The 23,305-nt window shown below is 41.8% G+C and overlaps 1 protein-coding gene across 2 annotated transcripts in view; it reads right to left on the reverse strand.

Annotated features, from left to right (window-relative positions):
* Positions 1–1,299: 1,299 nt before the first annotated feature.
* HRH2 (histamine receptor H2) overlaps positions 1,300–23,305 on the reverse strand; it is a 32,156-nt gene continuing 10,150 nt past the window's right edge. The window contains exons 2-3 of one of the 2 annotated variants that reach the window (XR_007244008.1): positions 16,526–16,669; positions 2,186–2,289 (exon numbers count right to left, since the gene is read on the reverse strand). Coding sequence is in view for 1 of the 2 variants with exons in the window: in XM_048490738.1 (XP_048346695.1) it covers positions 2,103–2,289 (187 nt within the window). In the remaining variant the exon portion in view is untranslated. Of the gene's footprint in view, positions 2,290–16,525; positions 16,670–23,305 lie in introns of both variants that reach the window. The other variant, XM_048490738.1, reaches the window with a different exon arrangement.

The following is a 23,305-nucleotide window of genomic DNA, read 5'->3' on the forward strand; positions in this document are numbered from 1 at the left end:
TCTGGGCATAACAGAAAGCCCCATTTAAGTCTATGGTGGGAAAAGTAATTTTTCCCACCACAGAACTTGCTGAAAAGCCTGGCTGATTCTGGGGAATGTCTGAGTGTGTAAGCGCTGGCTGCACATTTTTGAAGATAGAGGTGCCAGACTTTCAAGGTGGCTCCAAGAGGCCTTGAGTAATAGCATCCAAGCTTGGTGAGCTTTGCTTCTGGAGTGAGGGGGGGAGTTGAGAGAGTTCTGAGAGAACTCAGCCACAGGCTTTCATGTGCAGGAGTGGAGAAACAAAATAAGCCTTTTAGGGGCCCCATAAAATTGAACCCCCAGGTCTCCAAACCTGGATGCTATTACCAGGAGGCCCTCCTAGAGCCACGCTGAAAGTCTGGTGCCTCTATCTTCAAAAATGTACAGCCTGCCTACACACTCAGAAATTCCCCATTGGCTACAATGGAGCCAAGTCACTGCAAAACAAAGAATCTTGGGCAAATTTCTTGGGGTGCCTGGAAGGGGTGTATTTTTAAAGCTAGTGGCACCAGATTTTCAGGGTATCATCTGTTAACTATTATTATGATGCCACCCAAGTTTGGTGAAGTTAGGTTCAGGGGGACCAAAGTTATGGTCCCTCCAATGGGTAGCCCCCATCTCAGGTTAGCTCCCATTGAAAACAATGGGGATAGGGGCACCCTTTTTGGGGGTCCATAACTTTGCTTCCCGTAAACCAAACATCACCAAATTTGGGTGGTATCATCAGGACAGTCTCCAGATGGTACTCTGAGATTTTGGTGCCGCTAGCCTTAAAAATGCGCCCCCTGCAGGCCGAAACGTGAAAAAACACTTAAAAACTTTAAAAACACACAAACGACCCTGAAATGTTGGTGCCCCCCCACGTGACCAAAAGGGGGCGCCCAGGGACAGAGGGTACCCCCTGTCCCTAGGCAGGAACGCCACTGCTATTCGCACTCAGCACCTCAAAACCATTCTTGGGTGCCATTTTGTGGTCATTCTATTTCTTTTTTTAAACTTTGTGAATCTGATGCTAAGAAGCCTCAAAACCTCCAGGGATTATGTCTTTGTAGCAACCCTGCAAAAAAAAAAAAACCCCTGTTGAAAATACAGCACCACATGGCCAATGTGAGCTCAGAAAATGGTGCTGACAAGGAGGTTTGGGAGGCATGGGAAACATCTTAAAGTGACTGCACAGCAAGTGAAATCATTCTCAAAACATTTTTACAAAAGAATTGCTAGGGAACAGCATGCAAATAAAACATTTTCAGACTGGAAACAAAATATTTTGGGCTGAATACGGTGTGGAACTCCATGGAGTTTTATTTCTTGTCTGAAAGCAGTTTATTTGTGTTGTGTGGAATGGACCATTCTGTACTCACTAGGAACATATATGAGTGCCACTGAAAATTTTAGTGGGAAAAATAAAACTTTGAAAATAGCATCTTCTTGTACATCAAGTTTGTCAATAACTCCCCTCTACAAAAAAACAAAACAAAGCCACAGGAATTTCAAATGTAAATACAGCCAAAGTGTGTTATGTAGCTGAAAACTGTAATTCAAACCACCATAGAACACAAAATGGGACAATGAGACTTAACATTAAAGCAAGGATGAGGAAGTGAGTGAGTGCTCAGAATCAGTGAAGAAGCAGATCATGCTAAGGAAAACAGGAGAGTAGCAGGAGAGACTTCAAAATTGCACAGGGAGAATGGAGGCCCAAGATAATCTTAGAGCTCTTATAAGGAAGGCAGTGTGTCCCACAAGGTCTAGAGAAGCCCCATGCTTTTAATCTAGTTGCAGCTGGAATAGCAGGAACATTGAGCAATTGACAAGGAAGCAGGTAAAGCTTTGTCTTTTGATCGTGTACACACCACTACATTACACAGAGACATTAATCTTCATGCTTGTGGGTATATAGACCCTACATAGGATAGTTGAGGGTGTTACAGCGAAACCCAAGTCCATGAAGAAAAGCTTCCTAGCACAACACTGTGAACAAATTGGACTAATGAACCAAATGCAACAATCTCCAAGTCATCTTTAAGACATGTTGGGTCATCATACTTTACATTTGATTCTGTAGGCAAACAGGTTCTGACTCAGGAAAAGACCCAATAGATAACTGTGTGAGGTGCAGAAGACTGCTCTGCCGTTTCGGAATTTGCTACTGGCTCATCGAACACTGGGATCCACACAGCCCTTTTGGGAAGGAACTTGGCTAACCACAGGTTTCGACAAGAGGACATGATAGTGGAGGATGATGCATCACACGGAGGGCTGGAGATCCTGGAAAGGGAACACAAATGGTTATCACTAAGATTTAGTATCATAAAATAGCTTTAATCTTTGCTCCTAAGCTTTCCCAGTGACCCCTTTTTCAGAATCTGTTTTGTGGTCCTCAACGCAAAGTAGGTTCTGTGATGGTATCACACCAAAATCAAAACAAAATGAAAAGAATGGACATTTAAAAATGCATTCAATCTGTCTCCAATAATTTGGTGATTTTGTTTTTCTATGTAACATAATTTGATGTTTGAAAACTGTTGAGTAACACAATTGTGCCAGTGGGGATACATCATAAATCTTTGCATATGCTGTGAAGTTCTGTGAATCAAAGACTGTTATGATACTCGATGCCAGTCTACATGCTTTACATTACTACCAGGAGAAAATCAATTAACTTCTTATTGATTTGTTTCATAACAATGGAGGTCAGAGGAATGTGGACACTGTCACTAGGGAAGATTACTAAATTTAATTTAGTTGGCTAAACGTAATATATTTCAAGGGAATTTCAGTTCTATGATGGAACTTTACTAAAATCTTATACATCCAACCAAACTTTTTGAATAGACTCTGGAAGTCAAACCTCAGAATGTGGCAACATAAATAAAAAAAAATACTACAAATTATGGGATGAGAATGAAGACAACACAAGGCCAACTGGAACTCTCAAGGAAAGAGGCAAGTACATTACAGTGGGAATGGAAGGATTAAAAGAACTCAAAGGATGACCAAATGCAGTGAATGCAGAGTAGGTGAAGGCTCCATAGGGTACAAGAGGGAGGAAACTAGTAAAGTTTTAAAACAATCAGATATAACAAGGTCAACTGGAATTCTCAAGACAAGAAGCAACATCATCATAGTGAGAATGGCCATTTTACACTGAGTGGCCACATGTGCTGAGGTAATACAACCTGTATTCAACACCATTTGTTGATGGCAGGGTAGGGAAACATAGGGTCTCGTGGGAAGGAAAGGTTGCCTTTTCAATTAGAGCATCCAGTAGTTTGCATGAAAATCATATGTAGAATTTACAGTCACAGGTCCTCCAATTGAAGGACTTGAGTCCACCAGTGGGGATCAAAGATTCCACAAAAAGAATGTTAGGAACACTGAAAAAATACATACCTATGAAAGGAAAATAATATTTTGAAGGGGCAAGGGCAGATGGGCATATGGGGGGAAAAGCATACCACAGCAGCAAGCTCACGGCATACAGCTAGCAGCTCAGTGAGAAAGTACAATACAATGGGAAACAGGAGATGAGTTTCAGCTCTACCATGCCATGGATATGTGAATGTGATTTCTAAATTAGCAATCCCTACCAGCTGAACTGACAACAATAAAATAAGTCATGATCTTCAGTTTGCAAGATCTGAACAACGTTGTTAATGATAACACATTTTGGAGGTCATTAATTCATAGGGTCAGTTTAAACTGTAAGTGACTTGGTGTCACAATACATAAACCTGTTGAATGTGCACCAAATGCAATAATTTTGAATAGAAAAGAAAATAACAGTAGAATTAGAACTTAGGCCAACTAGAACACAGGGAGACTCAGGATGAGGCCTTTGGAGGTAACTCAGGGGCTTTGTCTTTCCTTTTACCCCTTGCCTCATCCTAGGATTGAAGTCATATAGCTAAGTAATAAACATGTCCTATGTGTAACTTTAGTTTAGCAGACTATCATAAGTACAGCCAGAAATTGTAGATTTGAATGCTGGCTACAGTTTCCAAGGCAGCAGGCTAACAAAAGCTACCCATCTACACCTGAGATCACACTGCATGATAGCCTGAATTCAGCCACATAGATCAAGAGCCTCATTCAGGTAACTGTGAAGCAAATCTACTTATTTAGTTGATTGTCAGTAGTTGATGGCTATGTTCTTGTAATTCATCTACCATGTACCACTGTTAGCTTCATGTAGCTCTCCAACCTGGATGTTCTCAACAGTAACAGGCAGTGACAAGGGGGAGGGGAGATCAAGGGAACAGGTAGCAATTGGTACTTCTATCTGATCAATGTTGGTGATCCAAGGGGAAGGTTGTGGGAAAGAGACAAACACTGGGTCTTCCCAATATGAAGTGGCATACTGGGAGTTCCATTGCAAAGACATTTGAGGTAGGTGACTAAGGGACAGTAGTTTCGTATCAGCAGTATACTATTATGAGATTAGAAACACAATCACTCCATCAACCTTTATTACGGTCACAGACCAGCATAAGGTAAATAAGATACTTAAGAAACACAGTTGAAATTGTCACAGTTTGTATTTTACAGCAGCAGTGGTCAAGTAATCTCTGAAAATAATGCTGAGGAATAGCGTTGCTAAGCCATCCTTTCATTCCTGCAGGGCTCAAGTGTCTGAAAAAAGCTCAGTGAGACACAAAGGAGGACCAGGTGTCTTGGCACATGATGGCTACCTCACTGCCTGTGGTGAGACAAGAGAGACATAGGGGAGAATGATGAATAATGGAGAGCAGTTTCAACATATACATCCTGTGTCTATGTTCTTATTAGGAGTTGGGGATGTTGAGAGCTCGAGAAAGTATGTTATCACTTAGATAATCTTCCATGGCACCTGCCCCAGTCCCACTCTACAGTTTTTCACTGATAAGCTCCCTGATGTCTACACTCATAAGCTTCTCTGGCTGGGGAAGACAGCTACGACAGTACTCAGGCATTGCATTTGAATACATTTTTTCTTGTTCTGCTGTATGTGCCCTGGCTATAATCCTGCAAGAAAATGGTGCATTAGTGTTTGACCAGAATTGTTAATAGGCAGAATATATAATGCATTCACCAGTAATGATTATTATGATCCCCTTGGCTACACTTGTGTATGGTTAGAACTTTGCTACCTTTTCAGTGTTGTGGCCGACAGAAACCCCAGCGAATAATTCTGTATCCTCTTTATAAGAATCATTATTGCTGCACAGTTTCTACTCATTGCATGGGGAAGGGGGAGGAGTGGAGTCACCCCATGAATAAGACTGAGTGCTTTGCACACACTTTTCTTTTCTTGGTAACCTTGGAAGATGGATGCGGGAGAGGCTGAGGGCTTGTTTTGAGGCATAGGTTCCTTCTTTCTTCTGCAAACCTCTGAGCTACTTCTTGTCCTTGCAGCCCCAACTGCAGCAGCAGAATTCCAAATACTGGCAAATGTAGCTTTCTGGCATCGGGAGTATCTGTTGAGTACTGAAAATACAACTATAACAGCCTTTTTGGTTTTCTTGCTTGTGTGTATTTTTCTGCCATATTCCCCATCACTGAAATCTCCACTTGCATGCTTCTATAGTACTATATATGTAGAGGTGGAGTAATATATGTCCACACACCACATCTTGATATCTGCAGTCTGTGATCTCAAGCTTAACTTTATATATTGTTGGTGCTCTGCTCTGTTGGTGCTCCTGAGTCAGAATTTTATTCCGTTTTGTGAAGTGGGGTTGAATAGGAACAAGGTGATTTTTCTCCACAGACTTCAATGGGAGTATTTACATAAAGAGTGGTTTCTTTATGTAAATGTAACACTTAGCAAACATGAGACTCTTCCAGCATTAGATCCCTCACCAACCAGTTTTCATTGGTAGAGTCTCACTAATATTATGGAATCCTTTCCTATGCACAAGGCTATCACAATACCTGCGTACTATTTTACAGACTTTAGCACTGTCTTCTACTGGTACATATGAGCCTGGAAACAATCCAATTATACCTGGTGAAAATGGTTAATATAATGTTAAATGCTTTTGTCTGTTTCATGATGGGGATGTTCCCAAGAGTGATCTATAGGCAGAGAATCAGAAAGCTTTGAATGGCACATTTTAGCCAGGCTCATACTGAACTGATATTCTCAGTTTTGTACTTGATAGAAAAGACTTCCAGTACCAGACAGCATGCACATGTTCAATTCTACAAGTGCAATTGAAGCATTCTGAATTGGTGCTGGAGCATCCAATACTGCCAGGGTGTCTCTCTCCATTCTTTATTGTACCAATTAGTTCTGTCTACTGGTCTAGAAACTCATGGATTAACCACCTATGAGGAAAACAATGTGCAAATCACTATGGGATAATGAGGGTGAAAACTATGACCCATGAAAACAAAGTGCTGAAATGAGCTAGGCAGATAATTTTTTTACTTATTGATTTTTCATTAAAAAATACAAGCAAATGCATTCTAAAAATTCCAGTTGAAGATACACTGCAGGTATGGTAGAGTAAGGATGCTCAAACTCCTTCAAGTTGTTTTCAGTCTGACGGCCACTTATGGCCTTGCCACCAACTTATCATTGACTGTATTGAGATCTCAGAGCAGGAGACAAGACAGCAACACTGGTTTTTACATATAAACACTGTCTATATGGTCTGATGGTATAGCTGCATAGGCATACTTCTTTGCTCTCCATCCAAGTTGAAATGTATCACAAATGTCTTGAACTATTAATTGTTTTTAAACCACATCTTATCTTTTGCTATCCTATCATTTTCAATAGTTGCAACAACTGAAAAGAGTAATTCAGTGAGGGTTGTGCTCTTGCACAGTTTTGCAAAAGACCATGAGAATGTATTTTCCCACTATGTTAGTTGTTGGGATTCTTACCACCACCACCACCACCACCCCCACCACCCCCCCGCCCACCATATAATTTTGAAAAAGTGAGTGACCTATTGTTCTGATCCAGTTTCCACTGCTTGTTTTGTAGCTGGTATGTTAACAGTTGCGAAAATCATTTTTAATTAACTTTTGAAATTATTGGTTAGTTAAATGCCCATGTATGGTTAACTGCAACAGCAAAGAAAGGGAAAATCATTGTGCATAACTTTGCAAAACTGTGCATACGTAGCATAACAGTGATGTACTGATCATGCAAAATAAGGTTCCAGGACACCCTAATACAGCTAGAAAGCAACAAAACTACTGTTCTGCTGCAAATAATCACATCTTGGGACTGACTTGCTGCATTCTGCAGTCATCAAGCACGGTACCTTTGACTGTGGACTCACTTGCAGCCAAAATCAGGACATCCCACAGAGCATAGAGAAGGAAATGGCATATGAAAGTGGAAACCCCACCAGGAAGTGTGCAAGGTACCTGTCCTTTGGCAAATGTAGAAACCAGTAGAAGGATCCAGCACAGGGGAAATGAAATCTGAGAGAAACAGAAAGCTAAGGCTATTATATCTTCTCCTTGGTGGCCCATCACAAGAAGAAAGCAGAACAGATTCCCTCTCTGAATCTGGGAACCAGTTTGAGTGGATGTTGTGCTATTATAAGAGCAGCAGAAGACGCACGTATTAGTGCCCTTATATGCAGAACAATCATAAGGCAGCAGAAGCTTATATTGGAATGATTCCAGAAGAGCTTGCTAGTTCCTACAGAACCCCGGGAATATATATTTATACAAAAGATCCAGCTCCAAGGAACTGAGGACATAGCACTGAGAATATAGCAATTGCATCGGAATCCATAGCAATTTTGACATTACACTCTTCCTAACCAAATCACAGCATGACATGCTGAAAATGTCCTTGTCAGCCATATATGGTAACCACCAGCCAATGCATTCTGACATTGGTATGCCTTTATGTCACTATGACCCCACCCACATGCAGAACATTACAAAAAGAAAAAAGAAAACAGTCCTTTTCTGTAGATAGGACTGTGGCATGCCTACTTTGAGCCTTGCAGCTATTAAACTGAAGGGAGCCGTTGCAGGTGCATGGGGAAGGGGGGATTTTAAATCCCTTGTTTCATACACAAAGAGTTGGATCCAAACTTTCCTGCCTCCCTGTTCTCCATGAAATGTTCTTCCTGAGGGAGAGGGATCTGCAGTAGGAAGAGGGCATTGGTGGAATTGTCAATTCAGTTTTGATTCAACACTTACTGTTTTGACAGATCAACATACAGGGAAGAACTGAAGGCTCTTTAGTGATGTTACGAAGACATCACTACAATTCTCTCAGCAGAAACTTTTATAGAAATGCTATGACTTCTCCCAAGGGAGGGATCAGTTTCAAGGAGAAATAATATTCTGAGGGGGCAGCCATTTTGTAAGACAAGTGGTACAAAAGCACCAGGAAAGCAATACAGGGGCACCCAACTGGCTATTCACAAAAGGCATTTCTGTCAGCTTCCAAATAGCTTACTGGGGGAAAGCACTAGTATAGCTTTCTCTATCACTTCATGCCCATGATGGCTATAACTGAGCTGGTAAAACAAATGTCTGTTAAGCAGCTTGCAATGGTTCATGAGCCAGACTGGAACAAAAGAGTTGGGAACTGCAGTGCAGGGCAGCCAGACGCATATTGGTCACTGCAGAGGTTGGGTGTGCTGTAGCTTCTGCCGGGGGTTGTCACTGCACCGAGAACAGTGTTTATCCCAGCTTCTAAACCTGTGGGAGGACTACCTGCATATAGTTAAAACAGACATGAAGATAACAATGGGAAATGTTCAGCAGAAGGGGAAAAAAGTGAATGGGTTCTTCTGACACTTTGTATGCGGGGCTCTCCCATTCCTTAAATCTTCACCCTCTGCCCAGAAGTGGGGTTTCCCAGTTTAGAATTCACCTTTTCAATGGATTGCATTGGAACGGCAATGGATTGCATTGGAAGTCAGTGATTGGGCTGCTCCATAGGGCTCTGATTATGTGAGATGAAAGGTGTTATATTTGGTCAGCATGCCAATAATTGGCAATGAATGGCTGGCAATCATCCAGAAATGTGTTTGTTGTCTCTGTGTCTCCAGTGTGCAGAAGGTTATACCAGTATGAGATCACACTCCCATGAGTGCTACCTCCCTGCCCCCTCAGCATTGTGCAAACTTATTCCATGCTTCCTGTGTGGAAGATACTGCTAGCACCTTAAGGAAGGAAGAGTTGTTGAGCACAGTAGGTAGATGTGTGGGGAGGTAGGAATTGCCAGCAGTCACCATTTGAGTCAGGAATCTACCTCCTTTGCTTACGTGTGTGGGGTGCTCTGTCCTTGCAACTGGAGATGTGGAGGCTCTCATGTATTGTTTGTGGAGTGGAGTGCCTGTAAGCAGCGGTACTAGTAATATGTTGAAACCATGTATGTGTACCTCCTTGATTGGTTACAGAAAATGCTCCCATTTTGTGCAACACTGCTGCAGAGTTTCTGTCACCCCAGTAGAAATGTGGCATACTTTGACATGAATGTGATCACTAGGCAAATTTACTTTGCTTGGCTCTCTTGATTAGATGTGAAGTAAGCTCCTGATCATATCACTGTACTGATTATTGTTAAAGTTTGTGCTGAGAAATGTTGTACCTGAGTGGTAGGTAGCTGCTTATTCTACAGGGTCAGATAGTTGGAGCTTTGGTTATTGCAGTTCCAGTTGTCAATCTATGAACAACTTGTGGCAGATGCCATTTTTTAAAAGTCAAAATTGACATTATTCTTTTTCACCATTTTTTTTGCCTTGTGTCATAGTGTAATACTGCTTATCAGCTCAAACTAGAAAAAGATGGAGCTCAGTGGACAGATGAGGGACATCCAAGCAGTGATCTGCTCCCTGTTTCCAGCTAGTGAGCAGGGTGTGAGAGGAACCATTGCGGACTCAAGCATGCCTAATTCTAAGTATGTGACCTTGTCTATGTGTGTTCTAAGAGTACCCAGAATGAACATGGATAGACGAAGCCTTATGCTGCATGACTTAGCATTCAATAAATTTCCCTGACCTAGTCACACTAGACTAAAGAGTTTGCAGAGTGCCTGAGGGGAAGAAAGTGAAGTTTAAAATCATACACAACTTTCTGATAATTTTTTGATGTAGGTCTCAACTGAATTTCTGTAGCATTTCTGAATTTCTGTGCTTTTCATAGAGAAAGATGACACTTTGGGCTGTGTGAAATTCTCTCCAGAAGAGCAGAATCTCCCAAGGGAAACTAGCCTTCTACTTAAAAAACGCAATTTCTTCTTCTTTTCTTGAGATCGTGCTGTGAATTGCTACCCTTAAGAAGGCTGCAACAGCAATAGAAGAGGTGAACAAGAGCAACTGCGGAAAGGTAAAAGCTTTCATTTGATTGATGTCTTGAAAGATGCCAGTCAACAATATTACATTTATATCCCGCCATTCAAACTTTATGGGCCCTAAAGCAGCATAGATAAGATTTCCAGCCAGACTTCCATGACCAGCCTCAGAGCTGTTTGCTTCAGCAAGGCTATGGTATTTTTGCCATGTCCTTGGTCCTTTTTATAGAAAAATGGCTTGCATTTTGGTCCAGTTCTAGTTTGTTCAAAGCCTAGGACAATGATGGCGAACCTTTTAGCGACCATGTGCCCAAACTGCAACCCAAAACCCATTTATTTATCGCAAAGTGCCAACATGGCAATTTAACCTGAATGCTCAGGTTTTAGTTTAGAAAAAACAACTCATACATTAACATCTTTTGTCTTAAAATAAAAACACAATAACAGAGCTTTCATTACACAGAATACATAACGCTTTCCCATTGCGTTCAATCACTCCAAATAACTCTGTCCAGGCCTCTTTGAATGATCTTCCACAATCTGTTTTAGCTTTTTTTGCTGTACTCATTTTTGGGTGTTCAAGACTTGAAGTCTACAAAAATACAAAATTTTAAAAAAATTAAGCACCCAATACAAATCTATCCCTATACCAAAAACAGCTAACACTACTAGTTAACATTAAAGAAATGGATATTCCCTGAATCAACAATCTACAGCAGTGATTCTCAGCTGGGGTTCCTTTTGAATTTGCTAATCACCAGGAGTGATAATGTTTATTCAATGCTGGGGAAAATATACTTATACAAGCAATGGTTTTATTGTTTAATTTAGTAGGGAATAGAATTAGAGTTGTTGTCTCTAACAACTAAATTAGACTTGGAGAATATTTTGAAGTGGACCTCTCTGTCCCACATTTGCCTAATTCTGACAAGGGGTGGGGGGAGGGATGCTCAGGGTGGTAAGGGATGCTCTTCTCCCTTTCCTGTCAGTTGGTTGGGGCCTGGTTTAGCTCAATTCTTTATTGGTGTGAAATGCCTTCTGTCTTTTGTACTTTTGCTTTGATCCCGTGGGAACGGGATTGGCACTACAAGCCTAGAGACCTTGCAAGATCTCTCCTGCCCTGGGCTCCCAGGCACTAAAAGCCCCATCGCTCTCTCCTCCAGGGGAGGGGGCCCCTTAACATATGGTTCACCCCAGTTGGGGTGAGCACCTGAATCCCACCACTGTGCCTGCCCTGCTCTTGGCAGATGCACTCCTCCCAATGGAAGCCCCTCACCTGGGCTGCCACTTTTTAACCCTACCCCCAAAGTTTTAGTTTGGTCCCAAAAATTACACGCCAAGAAAAGCGTGCCAGCCTCCAGTTTCCCAAGCCTTATGGGGGAGAGGAGGTACTTGTGGTGCAGTAGATGGTACTTTCAGCAAATCAGGTCTACTCAAGAGGACCTTCCTGAAGCTCAGTCCTAGCTGGCAGAGTGCCTTATGCACGGCTAGCATGTGCAGCATGACTCCCAACGTGTCTGCTGGCAGCAGCCTCTGGCTAGGCAAGGGGGGAGGGGGAGATGATGGCATGCGTGCCCACAGAGAGGGCTCTGAGTGCCGCCTTGGGCATGCATGCCATAGGTTCGCCATCATGGGCCTAGGGGCTGCTCTGTGAAGAGGATTGATTGTAGTGGCTGCCATTACAAACACATGGGAAATTACACGAGTTAGAATTTTAGCTGAGGCTATTTAACAGTGAGGTTTATAACAGACATTCATCCACCTACTCAAATTACCATTGCACAAGATTTGGTTGCCACTCCTGTGCCCACCAATCTCAGGAGCTTTTGGAGGAGATAAAGCCTGGGAGGGAGAGGAACCCCCCCAATATTCTAGGAATTTCCTTAATTTCCATGGTAAAAAACATAGAGATTAGTGGGAACTCTTAGAGCATTGTGGGTGCTGTGATGTCACTGTGATGTCACCAATACAGAGGTGACATCCCCCATTTTTTTCTGCCACTGCTCAATGGATTGAGAACAAATTATCAAGGGTGGAGTTAGCCTGCCATAAGCAGGCAAATGGTAATCATATTGGGGCAGCATGTTGATGAGAAGTTAGATTGTGTACTTAACCATTCCCCTGACAAGGGGAGGATACACTAATGGAAATCAGAGTGTGTCAATGGATTTCCTTCCCCGCGGCAAAAAACCATGCAGAGAACATGAGATGAGGACAATTTGGAGCTAAATGTGAGCTGACCTCTTGAGTGCTTGCCTGGTCATTTTGCCAATATGGAAGGTTAACTACTTGTACCAATAAGAAGAGAATTAATGGTCTCACCCTCACATCAGAGTGTGCTTCAGGGATGAAAGTGTCCATGACCCGCTCGCCTATATGCTCATTAAGCAGCTCTGCAATGCAGGGAGGCTCTTTGCTTCCTTCCTTTGGGCATGCCTGGCCTTCATCTTCACTCACAAATCATCTTTCAAATGCCACTGCCATCCTGACACTTTTAGGCCTCTGATGAAGGCACTTAAGGATCACTGGCTGTCACAGCAATACCCTGGAGCCAAGTGACACTTGCAGTGAAACCTCATTTCAAAACTGATGAGATGGGTTGATTGCGGCTTCCTCTGCAGGCTTGTTTAAGTGGTGCTGTTGAGTAAATCTATCAAAAGCAGCAGGCAGGCAGGCAAGGCAAAGTCTCCTTCCCCCCACACAATGAAATACCATTTGTATATGATCTTGTGCAAGGTTATGACTGCGCAGTATGGAGCCAGCACAACAATTGTATCTGGTTTTGGGCAGCCAAGTAACCTCTGTTGTTTTCTCTGTGGCACAGTCAATAGAACTGAGGCAAAACTGAAGGAGCGCGTTATCAGTAGGAAAGGGTTGTGAGACGGTATGCAGAGGTGAGTCTGACCTTACCTTGCTAAGCCATGCCCACAGTAAATAAGAACTCCATTAAAGTTGGAAAATCTGACTTGCTTCTTATTTCCATCATTATTATGGATTATAAGCACATGGGAGGGCAGATAACAGTGCAGTTCTGACTGTACAGGAGCTTGTTAAAAACGGAAGCCATCTGCCTTTCTGGACTTTTGAAATGGACTTACACAGAAGTTTGCGAAATGACAAAACATTTAAAAAGGCAGCTCCTGAAATCCACCACAACTGAGACTGCTGTAAAACAGCCAAACACTCGTAGAGAGTTACCAAAGCAGTAAAATAGCACTGTTGGCAGGGACAGTTTTGAAGTCAACAGAAAGCAGTTGCTTGGCTGGAATTTCACACCAAGGGTTGATTCCCCACTCATGATTAAATGCATGCTTGTCACTCCAAATATCCAGCTTTCATTCAAAACTCCCCAGTACACCAGTGCCGAAAACGAATTCACCCCGTTTCTGCCGCTCTTCCCCCCGCTCAGCATGTGTTTTTTCAGAACCTCCTTGCTTGTGGACCTTTTAAAAAAACACACGCCGAAAGTGGAGCGGTGGGGAAGTTGGGGGGGTGAATCCAGATTCGAATTTCCCGCGCTTGTGAGTGATGTGGCGCCTCCCATCCAATTAGGATTCAGTGGGCTGCGTGCAATGCACTCGCAGCCCTTTTTTAAATTTCCCGGTACCGAGATCGACATTGATTTGAAGCAACATGGAATAGTTTTGTGACTACAGAAATATATAACAAGGCAGCAGTAAACCATTCATTCATTCATTCATTCATTCATTCATTCATTCATTCATTCATTCATTCATTCATTCATTCATTCATTCATTCATTCATTCATTCATTCATGGACACGAAAACACTATGGGACGTGGAAACAGGGCTTCGTTTTGATCACCCGTTTCCCCATTTCAACTTGTACAGAGAGACTTAAGTTGAGTTTCCCCCAACCTGAAAACAGTGGTGTCTTTGTGGCACAATTGATTGACCGCTTAGCTAATGGCCAAGAGGTTGGTGGTTTGACCCCAGCTAGGGACAAGGAAGCTGTTTTTATTTTATTTCATTTCATTTTAGCCCCTGAAACTGCTTGAGAAAGTCCAGTCCTTTGTGTGCCACACTCATGGTTTCAAGCATAAATGTCCACCTTTGGACACTTTTACTTTTCGGTAGTTGTGGAGAGGGGTGTGTGTGTGTGCGTACCTTGCATTAACTTAGAAATGGAAACATGGCGGAATGTGGATCCGTCACTTTGAAAATAATAAAAAAAATTCCCGCCCCAGCACAATGCAGCAGCCAATCAGGATAGCCCCTGAGCAGATCGCGCGTTTGATTCACCAACAGTGGGGACTCCTGCGTGGCTGCTGCGTTTCTGGGAAGACGGGGGCACAAGCTGCAGTGGGGACCATGAAGCCGTGTTCAAAAGGTCCTGAATCTACCCAAACTGGTTTGTATCTAGTTTTGTTTTTAAAGTGGGGAATCAACCAAGGTTTCTTCATTGCAAGCTTAGAAAGGCGGTATAACATGCATTTGTTGCATGACTTGTATGACATACAATGAAATCGTAAGCATAGTCATATACTTCTTAGGTCCTTTGACTTCAGTGGATTTAAAAGGCTGTTATTCTGCTTAGGAAATTACTGATAGAGTTGCTGTGTTGCCCATTGCATATAGAGGACCACGAGGGCTATCACAAGAAGGGGAAGTACATAAAAGCAAAGGAGCAGGTCTGTCAGTCAGTTACATGATGTGTTGATTGATAACACTCTGACAGTGAAACAAGGTGATAAACTTTCTCCTTGACAATGAGACCTGTGATCCCTGTTCTACATCTCACTCTGTTCTGCAAGGAACTGGGAAAGTAAAAATCAGCAGCAGTGCTACTTCAAATATTTAACAGGTTTGATCCAGCTTCCCAGGCTGTTGGTGGGCTTGTACCTTGAAGGCTGCTTCTTTGTGGTATGATGTACAAATATAAAAACACATGCATGGTAGGTGGCAGAAATTAGGAACTTGCCATGGTCCACTAAAGAAATCTGTAAAAATTGATGGTGGTCTACCTCCAAATTTCTTAGTGTTTTCACTAAATTGTCTTCTGGTATTCCCAAAAACGCACCATATTTGCTAATATATTATGAATACAAAGAGAGGATACATGTTTAAGAGATACCTGGCAAGTTATACTGGTGTTTTCTCTCTGGCCCTTTCTGCACAGCACAAATAAAGCATCCTGAGTATGGGGGGGGGGGAGTGTTTTGGGGAACAACTTTGCACAGCTCCCCCCCCCCCAACACAAACTTCAGGATGTTTTATTTCTGCTTAACCTGTTTTTTTCAGAAAACACTAAATTAGTGATTCTTTTTTTCCCAAGACAGAGTTAAGTCATTTTCTCCTGACTGTGCAGAACAAGGAGCATTTTATTTTTCCTACCTGCGTTTAAACAACTCTCACTTTCTGTTTCTCCGCAGCTCGCACCCACCATTTTCTTCCCTCTTCAGGAGGCTCCATGCTGCCACCATTTGCAGAATTTTTTTGCAGAGTTTCCTCTTCTTGCAGTTCATCTGCACATTCTTCCAGTGTATAAAGTGCATTAATAAAGCTAGTTTTTCCTGGTGATCCCATGCACAAGTCATTTTTTCTTTTTTGTTTCAAATGAGATATCTTCCAAACTTTGACATCGAATTATGAGAATCGCCACCTTCACAATGTCCTGTTCCACCATCTGTGTTATAACATTTTCTCTCTCACATAGTGCTGTATTTTCCACTTGACTAATGTTGGATGCTTTCGAGAATATGGGGATTGGTCCTTTGTCAAGTGACAAAAGAACAGCTGCCAATAGGGAACAGGGGGTGGGAAATCAAGGAACATTTCCAGGAAACATTCCTGGCAATTACTTTGGGAAAAAGAACTTTAAAGGAATCCAGCATGAAAACAGAGGCAAGATTCAGTAACCATATGATAGGGGTTTTCGGTTTGGCGAGGGCTCTATTTTTCTTGCAGATACTCTTCCCTTTGCTGTGGTCTTCCTCAGACTTAGTCTTACAAGCAAGATAGTTGTCTTCCAATACCTGGTAGACCTGGCATCTTTTGTTTGTTCGTTTTGGTAACTGAGGCTTGGTATGACATGCAAAAATCCATCATGTAGTGTTTCTTGGAATTGGGATTTGGGGATATCAAACAGCTACTATAAAGATATCATGGAATACATAGTGCATACAATTCCAGTAATTTGTATTAGACATAGAAGAGGAGACGTTCAATTGGTCTCCACAAAAGACTTTAACCCTTTTTAAGTTCGGCATCCCAGGTACTCACCCAAATGCCCCTGCCTTTAATCTTTCCACAGATAAAATCTAACTGTGTCCCTCTGTCTGCAATGGCTTTTGGAAGAGGACAGTCAGACTCATGTCACCACTGTTGATAGCCTGCCTGCCTGCAGTTTAGGAGAAGAGCCCAGAGCTGAAAGTGTTAAAGAGGGAGGGAGGGAGAGAGAGAGAATAGAAAGAGAGATCTGTCAGTGACAAAAGGTAACAAAGAGTTTAGGATATATATGCTTCTGGCTATTCTGCACCTTTGCTACACAATGACAAGTTTTGTTCCATGAGCTCTGGTTTATATCTCACCAGTTTTGAATTCGAGATGAACACATGAGGAAAACCAGAACTACAGCTCTAAACAGACTCATTTACAACAGGTAATGTAGTTACTTGTACAGAGAAAATGAGCATTTAACTTTTCACGTCTGGCAAGACAAAGCAGCAATCTGTAGATCACCTCCAGAGAAAACATGTATGTGGCAGATCCAATTTGTATACTGCCCTATCTCTGTAAAGTGAATGGGGAAACAGATGGTGCAGGATGGACTGCAAGGAGGGGGAAACTGAACAATCTCCCTGCTTGTACTTTTAACCAAGTATCTGCCATTTTCTCCCAGTGGAATTCTGATTTCAGCTTCTGATTGGGGAAAAGAAAGCAACTGGGAGCATAGTGGTTATGGGCTGAAAAGTGCACACAGGTGGCAGCTACAGCTTATGTCCCCACCTGTCCGTACTTGACTTTAAATCTCTTCCATCCAGCATATTAACTGGAATTAGTGACAAATCCCATTTGAACAAACAGTATGGCGGCTGCTTCATCTTGCCTGGCCTTAATTGATGCAAGGGAGTGTGCACTAAAAATAATACCTAAAAAATGGATGTGAAATGTTGGTGGAAAACCCAGGTGGTTGAAGCTGACCTGAAATTAATCACTAAAGGGAATTTGTTTTTGCTCCTGGTTTACTGCTTTAAAGTACTAGCAAATATTTAAGATCATATATCTGAAAGGGAGCAACTATGTATGTCTGGCTGCAGCCTTCCCATTTGTCTTTCTTAAGAATCTTTGGCCATTTGTGTACAGGGCTTCCCCTTGAGGTAAGCCCACCTTCACTTCACAGAAGATTTTTAATTATGCAACAGATTTGTGACATTATCCAAGCTTGATCTTCATTTATGCAACTGTTGCAATGCCACTGCGCTTATTTTGTTATTGATTTATTGATTTATTGATTTATTGATTTATTGATTTATTGATTATTACATTTTTATACCGCCCTCCCCCGGAGGGCTCAGGGCTTCTGATGAATGAAAGGACAGATTTTCCCAATATGGGCAAACTTTGACCTTTTCCTTACATTTGCTTGGATCTGGATTTGAATGAGTGTACCATGCCTGCCTCGGGTTCTTTTTTCCCTTCCTTCCCACCTTTCCCCTCCCACAGAGCAGTTCTTCCTCCATTTCCTCGCCCACTCTCCACCCATTCTACTGCTGGCTCCTTCATTTCCCTCCCAGCATTCCCCATTTGGTGGCTGCTACCATTGCATCCATACAATGAGCAAACACAATCATAAAATCACACATCTTGAGTTTGAACCTTCTATGGCTGTTTGTGTGTAGTTTTCTCTGTTCTCCACATCTCCATGAACACACACACCCCACCACCATTTGCAAGGCTTGATCCTTTGCAGAGTGGGGAGGGACCCAGCAAAGTGCCTGTCAAGATGGGGAGGGTTCTCCTCATATCCATAGAACCCCACCTTCCTGTTTTTGCAAGGCTGGATCCTGGCTTTGCAAAGGGGAGCATCAGTAGGGAACCTTTCAAGACACCTTCAACAGGTACCACCCATCTCCCTGTCTCCTCATCTCCATAGGCCCCCACCACCATTTGCAAAGCTGGACCCCAGCTTTGCAATGGGTGTGGGAGGGGAGCCAGCAGGGTGCCTGTCAAGATGAGGAGGATGTCACAGAAAGCACACAGGGCAGTGAAACCTAGAAGATTTGATACCAAAATTCTGTTTTCCAAAGAAACAGTTGACATATAAGAATAACTCAGAACTCTGTGCGCATGTGCCCACAACCAACACGAGAATGTTGTTTCAATGCTGTTCTGATGCACTGATTCAACTGCATGCAAATTAAAACAAACCCACCCCTATGAAAGCTATCTCAGGGAAGGCAGAATCCTAGGGCATCAAAAGCTGAAACCTCTACAGAGAGTAAATGAAGCCCTGCTGCAGATATCAGAAAAAGGCGGTGGGGGGGGGGGGAGGAGCAGCAGGGAAAGAGGAGTGAGTAATTGATCCCACACTCCTGGCATGGAGGGGTAGGGTGGGAGCTTTGGAAGGAAAGAACACAAATTGGGGAGGGGGGAACCATTTGTGCTTAAATGACCTGATTGTTGTTAATTTCATGCTCATTCATGTGAGGCGGCAGTGATGAATACTACTTAAATGTTTTTGGTAAGACTAAAAGCATTTCCTACAACCAGTGTCCTGCACTGAAAAAAAATACTAGTGGCCACATGATCACTCTCTCGTACACTCATTTCAGGAATCATGTGGGGCTAACCACAGGGCATACAATCTGGGGGGGGGGGTTGCATGGGGAAGCTCTGACTAATATCAGTACCTGACTAATGTCAGTTCCAATTTTCCTCCTGTTTCGATTGTGAATTTGTTTTATAATTTACTCCTCTCTATGAGCTATCTCTCCTAGTCATTTTTGTGGCTCATTAAACTATTCCAGAAGATTCAGAGTCTCCTCAGTGAAATCTCTCCATGTCTTCTGTCATTTGCACTGGACCAGGCTACTTAAAGATTACAAAAACTCCAAAATATTAATTATTTAACAAAGTTGCAGTTGAATAACAAACGGGAACGAGACCCTAACTAACTAAAACAAAAATTCAACCAGTACATGTAATAATATGTACACAGGCACCTTCAAGAATATTTCACAAAGTAGAAATTATTTCTGCTATAGAAGGCTTAACAGCCAGAAATTTCAAGGGAACATACAATACAAAAAGCAATATGAGGGAATGAACAGCTCCTCAATCACATCAAACAGCTCATCAAGAAAATACATAGACAGGTATTCTGGATAGCAATGTCCCTGTTTTGACAGATATTCTGAATATCCCGGTTTCATTGGGAGACCACGTCCAATCTTCCTCAGTATAGAACTGTATTGACAGTGCTGGAAAAAAATTTTTTTTTTCAAAGAGTTGTATAATGTCATTAATACTCTGTCTGCAGGAGCTGTTTTGACCAGAATAATTCTGTCTCAAGGATGCTCACCAAATGAAGAAAAATGTTCTAAAGATAAGATAAACAATGCTCAACTCTACCTAATTTTTTACAGACAAATTTGTAAAATTCAGTTAGGCACATGAAAGATTCTTTTAAAACTGAGCCAAAACCTGTGGTTCTGGACAGTCTCTCTATCTTATTTCTCTTATGTACTGGGAGGTTTTCTTTCTTTCTCTCTATTCTTCATTTTCTTTCATTCACACAAGGACTGAATAAGTTCTCATAACTATACTTAATGGTTTTGTATCGAGTTGATATACTGTTCAAATTGCAATTTGAATTTTAAAACTATATGATCATTATGTGAATTCAGCACTGTATATTATACTACAGATTTCCTTGAAGAAACCTGTTGGTGAAATGTGGGGAATTTTTATCTAAGTAACACTTAAAAAAAAACAACCCTTGCACCATTAGACCTGGCTTTATTTTTTAATCTCATAGATTATGAGGAGTCAGAGAGGGGAACTGATGAAAAGCACTCAGAACTTTAAGGTGGAATCCAAGTCACTATATATACCACTCAGTATATCTCTAGTGTTCCTCCAAACTGGACAGAATCTTATTTTATTAAGACTATTCAATAACTTCAGAGGAATTTCTTTAATTCATGAATATGTCAACCAAAAAATAAGGCGTAGTGGTAAGGCGTAGCCGTCCGGCAGCCCAGGGACACACATGCTCCTTACCACGTGCCCTGCCCCCTATTGCAATTACAGGCCCAGTTGATTCTAGTGCCGTTATTTATTTTTGGAATAAGATCTTTCATGTGCAGTTCATAATGGCTTTTAAGCACTTCAATTCATACTGGTGCACACATGAGCTCTTGTGCATTTTGAAATATTATGTATCAATAATCATGACACAATATATAAAGTCACATACATTTTGTTTTTGTAGAGTTTTGTCACCATGTACATGCTAATCAGTGAAATATAACTGCAAAATACTCTATAATTTTTATAAGAATTGGATAATAGGGAATTTCTATTACTTCCATTTTTGAAACAATTCCAGGTAATAAACTCCAGACTCCAAAAAGGAGAAACCTGGATGTAAGCCTGAAAAAAGCTCCAGGTTTGCAAAACAAACAAACAAACAAACAACTATGAAAGTTAAACAAAAGAAAACTACATGAGAGGGTTAATATCCACTACTACAAGCATCACCTGTAGCTTTAAGAAATAATGCTGCTTCAGTGGTGGTTGTGTGGTTGCAAGGCAACCACAACAATATTGCCATGCTTGAATCCTTCAGTTCACCAGTACAGGGCAAGGGAAGGGGACAAAGCTCTTTTCAGGGTTGTTTTGGCCTTTGAGAGAGGACACCATCCTGCAACCACAGTGTGATGTGATACCACATGTCTTTCATGACTCATCTAGGATTGGGTGCTTGCTACTGTTCAACAGCAGCCACACCATTAAAACTAAGATGGTGTAGTGGTTAAAATTTCAGACTAGGATCTAGGAGACCTAAGTATGAATCCTCGTTCTACCATAGAGGTTTGCTAGAGGTTTTTAGGTCAGTCACACATTCTCAACCTAATCTACCTTGCAAGGTTGTTGTGAATATAAAATGGATTGAGAAGAAAATGATGTAAGCTAGTTTGGATCCTTATTGTGGAGAAAGATGGAGCATAAATGAAGTTAATAAATATAGCTCTAGATGGGGGGCAGTTAAAATATAGGTTGGTTAGTTGGTTGATTGGTTGGTTAGAGAGAAGGAGCAAAGAAAGCAGGGAAAGGTGAGGATATGGAGGTCAGGTTACCAGAAGGAGGGAAAGAAGAAATAATGTGGGGAGGGGACATAGGGTTGCTAGGCGTGGCAACATACAGGAGAGTGGGGGGAAGGATGTGGGGTTTTGCTGTCAGTGATGAGGTGATGTCATTTCTGGGAAAATCTAGAAGTGACCTCATACTTCTCTAGGAATTGCCACAAACACTTACCACAAAACTCCCAACAGTTCCTAGAGAGTTGTGATGTCACGTCCAATTTTTTTTTGCCCTGCTGGCCATTGAATTGTTGATGAGCAAGGCTCAGCCAGGGCAGGAGATTTTCCACCCCAAGCAGGGAAATGGCAACCCTAAGGGGGTTACCCAAAAAAGTGACATGCCCCCTGGAAATCCTCGCAGAGTCCCCACTGCACAATTGGATCTGACCCTGGTGGCTGGCACTGTAGAACCTGGTCATAGCTTCCGAACAGAGGCTGCAAGGGGAAGGGAAAGGCCAAAGCTAGAGATAGGGCAAATAAAGGTAGGTTTCCTGGTGGGTAGGTAGGAAACAGGAAAAGGGAAATGCTATAGGGGCTTTCAGGAAAGAGAAAAAGGAAATAGTGGAGGAGGGGAATGTGAGAAGCCCCCCTCCCATTGCCACATGTCCTTGAGGGCCCCTTGCTTGTATAGAGGTCTTACATAACATATTCAAATATCTGAAAGGAGGAACCCAGTTAGATGTATCTACATCCAGCTGTGAGAAAATTACCTCATTTATATTCTATTAGTGTAAGTATCTCATTTTGCATTTAGCATATTAACTATTTGATCAGTAATAAGCTCACACAACATTGGCCTCTACATGATGTAAACATTGTTGATATTCGATCTTGTATGTAGAATTTTAGATCTCTGTTTCTAATATTTGTGTAAATGGAGGTTAGGGAGAGGTAACAATGTTGCACCCTAAAATATACGGAGATTGACAAGAAAAATTGTGATATATGTAGATGTTATTTCTGGTTCTTTTAGGTCTGATAAATGAATAAATTCTGCTTAGGAAGGCAATTGCAAATCACCTCTCTTGAACTGAAAACTGTTGGAATTTGCAAGTGTCTGCCACACAATCCAGCCACAAAACGGTTAACTGTTTGTATGTAAAGCAGCTGTTTCGATCACAATTTTATGATCTGGTCTGTTGGTCAGTTATTGGTCAGCAGATCCCATTGCCTACATGTTAGTAGTCACGTAGATCAAAGGTTATAAAGTTATCCTGCCTTCTTTGTTCAGGCTGAATCGAATCTGTCTCTGAGTGTGACATGCACACCACTTGCTACCAGACCAGAACAAGCCACGAGGCTTACTAGTTAGATAGAGACAAAATGTAGTCTTGACTGTGCATTTTGTTAGCATAGCATTTCTTGTTTTTCATCCATGTAACCTTCCCTTGTTTTATGCTAGTAAACTTTCTTTACAAAAAGCAAACTCGGAATATCTGCATATCTTTATTTTTGCCCCTGCGCATCTCTGCTACCTGCTTAAGTATATCTCTAAATATATATTGTTCAGAAAATCGCAATAAAAACCCTAGCCAGTAGCCATAAGTTGACTGCAACTTGATGACATTTACATATATACTTCAGCTACATTAGTATTTATTTACTTCATTTATACCCTTTATACAAGCTTCCATGGCCTCAAACCAGGTCTCTGGCTGCTCAACCATGGAAGGGGTCCAAAAGGTTCCTCCTTCGT

Source organism: Sphaerodactylus townsendi, linkage group LG03 (assembly GCF_021028975.2).
Source record: "Sphaerodactylus townsendi isolate TG3544 linkage group LG03, MPM_Stown_v2.3, whole genome shotgun sequence".
NCBI lineage: Eukaryota > Metazoa > Chordata > Lepidosauria > Squamata > Sphaerodactylidae > Sphaerodactylus > Sphaerodactylus townsendi.